The 10,555-nt window shown below is 39.9% G+C and overlaps 2 protein-coding genes across 2 annotated transcripts; both read right to left on the minus strand.

Moving 5' to 3' along the window:
• Nucleotides 1–3,939: 3,939 nt before the first annotated feature.
• Nucleotides 3,940–4,998, minus strand: tmsb4x (thymosin beta 4 X-linked). The gene is made up of 3 exons (XM_086090552.1): nt 4,852–4,998; nt 4,360–4,470; nt 3,940–4,291 (listed from the first exon to the last, which is right to left on the minus strand). The coding sequence occupies exons 1-3, from the start codon at nt 4,955–4,957 to the stop codon at nt 4,266–4,268; spliced, it is 243 nt and encodes an 80-aa protein (XP_085946678.1). The 5' UTR covers nt 4,958–4,998; the 3' UTR covers nt 3,940–4,265.
• Nucleotides 4,999–6,018: 1,020 nt separating this feature from the next.
• On the minus strand, nt 6,019–10,423 carry tlr8a (toll-like receptor 8a). Its single transcript, XM_086090546.1, has 3 exons — nt 10,373–10,423; nt 10,252–10,291; nt 6,019–9,193 (listed from the first exon to the last, which is right to left on the minus strand). Exons 2-3 carry the CDS (start codon nt 10,252–10,254, stop codon nt 6,140–6,142), a joined length of 3,057 nt encoding a protein of 1,018 aa, XP_085946672.1. The 5' UTR covers nt 10,255–10,291; nt 10,373–10,423; the 3' UTR covers nt 6,019–6,139.
• Nucleotides 10,424–10,555: the final 132 nt, after the last annotated feature.

Raw genomic sequence — 10,555 nt, forward strand, 5'->3', positions numbered from 1 at the left:
AAAAATGTTTTTGCTCACATTTCTGCGCTTAGATAATGTGCGTCCCTGCTGAGACGGTTGAGTTCAGCTTCAGTTTGTTCCTGTTTTCTCATATACGCTTTCTGTTTTTTGTTACTTTCCATAAGCTTCCTTTTTTTTTGTACTATCATGTCAAATAAATGTTCAATTGCGCTTTTGACTCAGAAAAACATTGTCATTGTACTTGAAATAAATACAGTTAGGTTTAGTGGAATTTGAACTCTATAGGACTCTATTGGGCCGGTGTCCAAACTGTGGCCCGTGGGCATTTGCGGCCCACCATCCGATTTTCAGCGACATGACAAAAAGATACAGAAAAAGACTCCTAAAATCTTAAAAAAATAAGAGAAAACTGTTATGTCACAGTTTATCAAATTAACTAGAAAATACACATATCAAATAGCTGGCTTGATTGATTTTAGCATGCCTTAAAACATGACAAAAAGAAAATTACAGTGTTGACTTGTGTCTTGGGAGCAAGGTTTGACAGTGTTGTCATCTGGTCAAACCTGTTTTGCTAAATGCTCATATATGTACCCTTAGGGCAGTGGTTTACAGCCTAAGGGCTGTGGCACCTTAGTGTGTCATGAGAAATCATCAGCAAATTATCGAATTTCACTTCTTTATAATATTTATTATATTATTAATTATTATTAATTTCAAATGTATCTTCATTTATCTCTCTATAATAATAATAATGCATCGTATTTCCATAGTGCTTTTCTAGACACTCAAAGACGCTTTACAATGGAACACATACATTATTCATGCAGGCACACATTCGCACTGTGGTGGCGGTAAGCTACTTAAGTAGCCACAGCTGCCCTGGGGCAGGCTGACATAAGCGTGGCTGCCAGTGTGCGCCTACAGCCCCTCCGACCACCGCCAAACTGTTGCACCTCCCATACAACAATGTGATTAGCACTGGAGGCAATGTGTGTGAAGTGCCTTGCCTAAGGACACAACGACACATGACTTGGGGAGAGTGGGGATCAAACAGCCGACCTTCGACCGTCTTTACACCCTAAGCCACGGCCAGCCAGCAGTGTCTTGTGAAAGGCAGAATAATTAAATGCTCTTCCATTCGCATACAACCATACAACAGAATAGATCATGACTTCCTGCGACCCGGACTCCATAATGAGTAATTCAGTTTGTTAGATGAGATGGTCATTATTTCAGTCATTTTGTATGGCGGTGACTTAAAGATTTGGAAACATTGCCTTAGTGAATACACGTGCCAGGCTTTCCATGCTTGGGCCTGCTTGACATCTGAAGTCCCGTATGTTTCATTAGTGCGAATGCTCTGTTGTGTAATCAAGTTCGGTACCCGTCCCCTCCTTTGGCATCCGCTTTGAAGAGGTGGGGCCATGGCCCGGCATGATAGGTCATGCACTCTCATATGTGCAAGCACAGACAACTCATGTAATGCCAGCTATTCATGATAACTGATAACATTGAATGATATAAATCTATACAATGACTGTAAATAATCCACATATTCAGAAAAGTTCCCTCTGCGCTTTGTCACATCCAGGCACATACGCACATGGCATATGAATAATGCAATCACATCTCTCGCTTATATTATTATAATAACAACTTGAAATGATGCAAAACAACAAATGTGATGGTTCTTCTTTTGAGTTATTCCTGATAACAACCACCTTGCACAAAAGATAATCCATAAAGTCAAGGAAGTTGCAGTAATGCAGCAAGTAAGTGCCGGTATTTGCCTTGACATTCCAAGTGGCGGGAGGCCTATGGAAAAGGGTCTCGGGCCACCATTTGTACCGTATACAAAGCCAACTTTTTGCTAGACGCAGTCAGAGGTTAGTTGGTTTTCATTTACTTAAAAAAAACAGCTTTTAAGATGTTTAAAGACTCTTTTTTTTTTTTTAAACAAGTTGATATGATTCAGGGTTTCGGAATGTCCCGTCTCTCCACAGACTCTTCCTCCCTTACTTAGTGAGTTCTTATGTTTCACATAACAAGCCAGAAAGCCCCTTGGCTGTTCGTCTTGCTATGCACTTCGGTACTACGAAATCCACCAAGACAAGAAGTAGGCGTTTATTGTCCATTATGTCAAGCAGCCTGTAGATAGGAACAAACTGGTTGGGCAACTTCTCTTGTGGATTGAGGTAAAACATTTAAAAAAGCTAGTTCTTATCAAACTCAGTACTAAGGTCATTATTTGAAGCTCTCTAGTGATATGTCTAAACAAATCTTTAATTAAACCTGAAATAAAGCACTAGGAATGTCTCGGTCACACAAAGCCATTGTAGTGACTGGATTGGAGAGCTCACACCCTCAACTTTTGTGTCCACCAATCACACAATAGCGGCACAGATTTTTCCCACCACCAGTATGATAATGAAGACAAAGAGGGATTGTTCTGTTCTTGGTGCAACGCTAGCGACAGACAAGACAAGAATGCCTTAGTTTTGGATTTTAATCACACCTTCGCAATATGTTGCAAATATGGTTCATCTTTAATGTATAAATAAATTGTAGTGGCATCACTGCATTGCTGCGAACCACTTTGACTAGCGGTAGTTCTGTAGATCACTGAACTTCTGCTGTCTGCAACCATTTGTTAAATTATTCCTCTGGATGTGTCTAATTGGATAGAATTGAATTTTTTCCCTTTATTTCCAATATGTATTTAAATAACGATCAGTGACTCACATGTGAAATTAATCTGTAGCCTATATCCTATGTCTTGAATTCCTTATTGTGATGGTTTTTGGACTCATTTCCTTAGTGTGTTTGTCTGACTTCCTGTTCCTGTTCCTGTTCTAGCTTGCAGTTCAAATAACTTTTAAACAATACAGAACACTTTTGTTAATCTATGTTGTTGCGTCTGCTTGATAGTTCAGATTTTATTCTATTTGGGAAGTTGAACAGGTGATATTTGCTGTGTGTGCCATTTAGAACATTGCTGTTTATTTATATCAGGCAGTAAGAGAGCGGACTATTGTCTTGCCTCAGTAGCTGGTTCCTCACCATAGGCATATCCCCCAAAACATGCCTTTACTGGAATAACATTCTTTAGCTGTACCGCCCCCTTCCTCCAAACTTCCCAACTTTGGAGCGAAAGTTTCTTTCAATCAGCTGACCTGCAAACCACAAAACCAAGACGGCTTGTTGGGTGTTTTTAGAACTTTTATTTCTCACTGCTCGGATTGAGTGTTGATAACACTGGCCAACCCCCCACCCCCCGAGTGGCAAATATATTTGAATGGTTTCTGGGTAATTTGGGACTGTTGAATCAGAAAATGACATCCGTTTTATTTGGATTGGCTCTAGTTTGAGAGATATTGATATATTTAAAAAAAAATAACTTATTGATAAATAATTTGGCGAAATCAAAAATCATGTTTTATGCTCTACTAAAAGTGAAATAAGCGTGTTTAATTTATATATATACATTGAAGAATCTAGTTCACATCTCATACATTACATTTGTGTCTGCAGCGGGAGGAGATCTCAGCTGTGTGTACAGGGAAGGAATGGTGAGACCTTCCGCTAAAAATACTACAAAACAAAATTTGCCCTCATACCCATTTCAATTCCAAATCTGACTTTAGATTAAATCCAGCCCGCATGGGAACAAGGATGAATGGGAATCTGTGTCGATCTCACAGCAGAGCCTATTGTAAAAGGCACAGCTGTTAACAGGCCTGATGAAGTTACATAATGATCCGATGCATGCACATGATGCAGCTGTCTGTCATCATTTATTCTCCCAACAAATTTCCCCACCCCTTAACACAGTAGTGTAGTTATTAGATAGCCTCAAAGCTTTTTGCAACAAATTATGAGCCCATTGTATCACATCTAAAATACCTTCTTCCATTGTATCGTTTTCACCATTCTTCACACCAAAAATTTCATCCAGTCCAAGTCAGATACAACTGATCCATTACACTTTTTTTTATTTTGCATATTTAACAAAACATGCATTCCAGTTTTACAAAAAAAACAACCAGATTTCTATGGGAGCATTTTCAGGAATTGCAGAGTGGATTTGCACACCATGAGGTGTGTAGTTCCACTCTTTCTACCCCAGGAGATGCCTCCACAGAACAAAACGACAAAGGCCATGGACCTGTGTTAACAAGCCATTCTTCACTGTGCCAAAAGGTGATTTAAAGCCAAGTGATGGGGCGGCGTTGGCCAGTCATTGCAGGTGGAGTTCAGCTGAAGGGCTTGTGGAATGTACAGCACATTGGATTGGTCTTGCTTTACGCCGCCTTCTCCTGGTCGATGGCTGCAAGAGAGACATTTGCTCAATATTGATGTGCAACAAACATTTTAGTGAGAAAAATATCCACGCACTCTCTTTAGTTGGCAGAGTGTTCTTTTCATGGGTCTCAGTCTTCTTCAGCTTGGTCTTGTCAAAGGTTGTGACTTCCTGGATAGCGGGTTTGTCAGCCATGTTGGCGTAGACTAAAAATAAAAAAATGTTTGTTGCATTATTGAACTGGAGCCTTTGAGAAATTAAGGAAACAATACAGCATGTGACTGGACAAAGACGCTTGAGTTAAAACGTGCAGATGCGAAACCAACGCCCTTTATGCAAGCTACCCAAAAGCACGCTTTCGAAACTCCTAAACTACACAAACACGCACAATATTCAATTCACGTGTATTTGTGCATCATTTTAAACGTAACTAAAGTCGACTTCAGCCAAGCTGAACATGATATAAAAATAGCCTTTATAAAACATGCACGCACATACAACGGACGTAGCACCAACATATTAAAATACGAGAGAAAAGAAACCAAATAATTACAAAACGGGCTAAAAAAATTTAAGGCTTAACTCACCAGTTGTAGGACGATGCAACAAGAAACACGCCGAGCTGGGGTAGGAGAAGTGGCGTTTACTTCCGCTAGTACCCTTTAAATACGATGCAATATGCAAACGACCCATGACGTCACGACATAGCTCGCCTTCAAAAAAGGCATATTGTTCGATTTTAATTCTGGATTCAACACTCTCTTTAAACCCAATGCAAAGTGTGAACGTTATTGTCCAGGTTTCGTTATTGTTGTTGTTTTTCTAGCCGTCATTAAACGAAATCATATTTAGCATATTCTCTCTTCCTCCCACCCGAATTTAATTAAACATATATGATCGTCTCCGTTGTACCAAAGGAAATGTTTTTATTTCATGTCCAAATATTCTTAAGTGAACGGCGTTTTATGGTGTCAAACATTCTTGCATTGAAAAATGCAACAGCAGTGACACCGTGTGGGCGAATAGAGTAATGGCGTTGTTGTTTTTCACAAGTGAGGAGTGTGGACTTCTTTTGTGATTCATTGATGCGATATAAATGAAATCGAATTCAACTGTGAAAAAAACATCCATTCACAACACTATGCCATACATTCAGTGGCTACTTTGTGAGGCGCATGTACACAATGCAAATGGGGTCTAATAGTAGTGATGTGGCATCCCATTACTGCTAGTCTACCTTGAAAAGGACTAAAGGAAAAAAATATATATATAATGAAATTATCAAAAAATTATATCTACCTATCTATCTGTCTATCTATCTATCTATCTATCTATCTATCTATCTATCTATCTATCTATCTATCTATCTATCTATCTATCTATCTATCTATCTATCTATCTATCTATCTATCTATCTATCTATCTATCTATCTATCTATCTATCTATCTATCTATCTATCTATCTATCTATCTATCTATCTGTCTGTCTGTCTGTCTGTCTGTCTGTCTGTCTGTCTGTCTATCTATCTATCTATCTATCTATCTATCTATCTATCTATCTATCTATCTATCTATCTATCTATCTATCTATCTATCTGCCTTCCTGGCAAATCAGTTGCCTGTTATAAAATATATGTAATTTTTTTTAATGTTCTACTTTTGTAAACATCTAGTAAAGAGCACAGGCTTGACATGCATGTATTTTCATTTATTTTGTGACTATAATTCTGGTTTTAAAAGATCATAACAAAAAGAAGAATGAACATTATTTTGGAAAATGCAAGATATCAAAAGAGTCTCTACAAAGCTGCCAACAAGTCGCAGACCATTCCCTCGCTGTCGTGGTGTCCAAAATGGTGTCCAGGAAGGATTGCATTATCTATTTGTAAAGTACATGGAGTAGGTCTTGTTGTACATGGCCTGATTGTCCACTCTGATGACATTCCGCAGGTTTTGCCAGAACCATGGCTCGGCGGCCGCCGTTTTGGGCCACTCCACCACACTTTTCCCGCACAACCTCCTACGGAGCCGCAAGAAGTGAGAGTGTTGCAGCACGGGCTCCAGCATCAGCAGCACGATCACATCTATGTTCTCATCCAACAGCCGTTGATGGGCCAGGTACATGGCCAGCCGGAAGACCCCGGTCTTGACGTAATCCTCTGTTAGGACAAACATGGTTTTGCGGCTCTGTCGGATGCTGTGAAGGAGGTTATCCATCAGGGGCACTCCAGGAAGCCAGTCCCTCTGCTCCAGACACAGAGGAAGATGCTTTTCGCCCTCCTCTTCCAGCTTTACCCTTAAGCTCCTCATCACCCACTCGGAAACTTGTGGATCTTTGGTGTCGTAAGTCACAAAAACATCATAAGCATTGTGGCACGAGTTCAGGGATTGGTACCCCATTAGTTTAGCTTTCACATAGTGTAGGATGTAGGAAGCGTCCCAATAAAATAAGTGAGCACTCGTCACCACAAACGTAAAAATAAGGATGAAGGAACTTGATATCAAGCAGAGCCAAAAAGCATAACTGCCATTCACACACTGGTTGATGTCAAAGTAAATGAGTGCGTGACCCATTTGGTTTTCTGGCGCGTCACATGTCAAATCAGTAGTTAGTCGGGGGATGTGCACACCACTGGTTTCAATCCATAGAATGAAGTCTAACATGTGACAGGTGCACTGAAATGGGTTATTCCCCAGGAACAACTTTTGTATTGGAGATTCCGGTCTCGATTGGAAGGTTGATTGATTAATGAGGGTGAGTTTGTTGTAGCTGAGGAAAAGAGTGGTGAGGCTTTTGGCGCCTTTCAAAAAGCCGTCATTCAAGTGGTGAATGTTGTTGTGACTCAGGTCCAGGTAGATCAACTTGATGGGAGCATTGAGGTCGATACCTGTTACATCAGATATGGCATTGTAGCTCAGGACCAGACTTTGAAGCTGAAGGAAATGGTTTAGCTTGTCCCATCTGAAGCCTGTTAGGGAATTGTGACTTAAACGTAGCATCGTCAGGTTTTGTGGTAACGACTCATACACCTTGTTGGGAAGTTTGGCGATATGATTATCAGATATATCTAATATGGTCAAATTTGTTAGATGTCTGAATAGTGAGATATATGAGTGATCCCCTTCTTTCCATAGACGCCCGAGATGATTGCTTTGAAACTGCAGTTCTGACAAGGAATTACTGTACATCATTTTTGTCGTCAATGTGGAAATAGAGTTATGACTCATATTCAACACTCTCAGGAGAGGCAGTTTTTGTAAAAAGTTTAGATTATGTGTTATACCGTAGGCCTGGAAGTAGTGAGAATTGTAACTTATGTCCAGCACTTGTAATTTCTTCAGCTCACTGAAGGCATTGTCGTAGGCCAGATCTACCTTGTTGAAAGACAAGTCGAGATACGTCAGCGTTGGGATTGAGGAGAACTCTGTGCCGTTAAGCGCTGACGAGAATCCGTTCCCCGAGAGGTTGAGACATGTGATGTTGCCGTAGCCTTCAAACTGCTCCGGGGAGATGAAAAACAGATTATTTGAGCTGAGGCTCAGGACCCGCCCAGAATTGTAGCACTCTTCTTTGATATGGCCGTATGATATCTCAAATAGTTGTCGATGGCGGCTTGCAAATGTGGAAACCGAAAGGTCGCCCTCATTTGAATGCGTCACACTTCTCACCTCAGTCGGATACAGACGGTTTTCTGCAAGATATATAATCTTCAGGTTTGAGAATTTGCTAAATATGCTAGGATTGGAGTGAATGAGAAAGTTGGTGCCCAAGTCCAGTTCAGACAGGTTTTTAAGATCGTACAGCGGTCTAAATGTCTCTGTGCCAATTTCTTGGAATACCAAACCCCCCAAATTCAAAGTTTGGAGGGACACGAGGTGTGAGAAATACTTTGAAAAATTTAATGTTTGGGGATAGATCTTCAGTAAAAAGTTGAAGGAGATATCCATTTTTTCAAGGTTGGGAAGGTATTTGAGAAACGTAGCCTCACTGGTGATAAGTGTTTGTAAGAAGTTAAATGAGAGCAACAGTTCTTTAAGTTGGTTTAGATTCTTGAACCAGGATGGGTCCATATTTCTCAGCGAGTTTCCTGCCAGACTCAGAGTTGTTAGCTGTACAAGGTCATCAAAGGCGTGCGCATGAATGGCAAGGGACTCGTTTTTACAGGGAACACATGGATAGGGAGCATTTTGACATCTCGGACAGTTCCCTTGCAACTTGAGGACTTTCAATCGATTCATGCCACGGAAATCATCTTTAGATATGTACTCAATTTGATTTTGTCCCATCCTCAGAATGTGCAGGGATGAGGGAAGTCCTTTGGGAACTTTGGTTAGGTTGTTAAAGGACAGGTCCAAATTCTGCAGTTTGGTCATTGGTGCAAAACTGCCTTCCGTGATGTTTATATTTGTCCCACAGGGGTTCCAGGAGAAGCAATTCTTGGCTAGCAATAGTATTGTCACATTTGTCAATCTGATAAAGCTGCTTTTATCCAAAGACAAAATCCTGTTGTTGTTTAGCTCGAGGACATTCAAACCAAGAGGTAGTGTGACAGGCAGTGCCGTCAGGCTGTTGCCATTCAGCTCCAGCACACGAAGGTTGGTCAAGTTTCTGAATGTATTGTCATCGATCTTCACTGATTGCCTCTTGTTTGCCCAGCTCAGGTAGATGTGAGTGAGGTTCGTTAGACCGGAAAAGGAAGCATATTTAATATGCTTGATATGATTTTCTGCTAGGTTCAGCACTGTTGCGTTACTTGTTATCCCAGGTGGTATTTTTTGCAGTTTACGCCCTTTGCAGTTAAATATGACCTCTGTGGTATTCCGTGCCGTGACAACACAAGGGAACTGGGGTAACATCCATTCAGGTTTACTTGCAGCAGGCCAAACACAAGCACAGAGCAGAAGCAAGTGCACCCAATATGTGGCAGTCTGTAGATTAGAACAAACAAAAACAAAGTTAAATCAGCAAAAATAGTTTGAACTAATTCCTGACCTTACATTTTATTTCACCAGGTAATGAACACATGTTTGAGTAGTACCAACTATGTCCAGTAGATGGCAGTAGTATTTGACATTTTGTTTTGCCCATCCAACCATCCTCAGTGACAATTAATGTCACATGAAAGAAAAATAAAAAGAAAAATAAAGTTCAAATTCTAAATTAAGCCTAAAAATGTCAGCATTCTAACTTACATTCGTACACATTAAACATTTTAAATAAAAAGTATCGTACTTCCCCTTGAGCTAGAGCGGAAGCACTCACACACTAATAGCAAGTGTGGCATAAAAATAGAGTACTATTAAAAACACACACAAATATATATATATATATATATATATATGTATAAACTCTTTCGTCGCACGCCACACTGTGGTTACGGATTCACTCAGAGGCCCGAAATAACTGAAAATAATACATACAGTAATTGACTATGCATAAGGTAATGTGATACATTTTTAACACCTAAATGAATTGGCAGTCAGAAGTGATAGAAAGTAGTGACAACAAAATACTTCAGTCTATGTTGTTCACCTTATTTTAAGATGGGGATTTGGTGAAAAAATGCTTGCAATGTCTGTTAAAATTGAACAAAAAATGAAAACTTGAGATTGATGAGATTTTCCGTCAAATTATTAGGAACACATCCGAATAGCAAGAAACAAAGTTGATTTTATTTGCTTTTGTGGGTGACATAAAAAGATGTGGTGGCTCGGATCTAGCCGCTGGGCCTTGAGTTTAGCAACTAAGGTGGAAAAGTTCTCAGGAATGGTAGTGGCTGAATAACTACGACATTTTCTGAGTCATTTTAGTGGAAGCTCCTAAATTCTCAGTACAGTAACAGATGCATGTGGCTCTTATGCCACGTTTTATTGCACAAAGGTCTAAAAGTAATAGATGGATGCATTCACAAACATTTCTGCCTGCTTGGAGGAGACATTCAAAATGTTAAAATGTATTTAGAAAAATTTGGATCTGTGACACTCACCATTGCGGATGCTTCACTGATTCCTTTGGAGTCCCAAATGCTACAAAGGCCGGAATCAAATGTTAAAAAAAAAAGTTAAAGCTTATATTTGTATTTATTGTATTCTTTTTACAAAACTTACCCAATTATAGGTTCCCGAGCCTCAACCAGGCTCCTACGTTGAGTTGTGAGACAGAAATAGAAAAAAAAATGCAGAAGTGCATTAGTGCACCACTTCCCTGTTTCATAAAATGTTGAACAACTGAGAAGTGTTTTATGTTTGGTGCAAAGAAGCATTCCTGCCACAACCGTGTTGTTTTATTTT

The sequence above is a fragment of the Leptonotus elevatus genome, chromosome 12, assembly GCF_054856555.1.
Source record: "Leptonotus elevatus isolate MCC_2025b chromosome 12, RoL_Lele_1.0, whole genome shotgun sequence".
Lineage (NCBI taxonomy): Eukaryota > Metazoa > Chordata > Actinopteri > Syngnathiformes > Syngnathidae > Leptonotus > Leptonotus elevatus.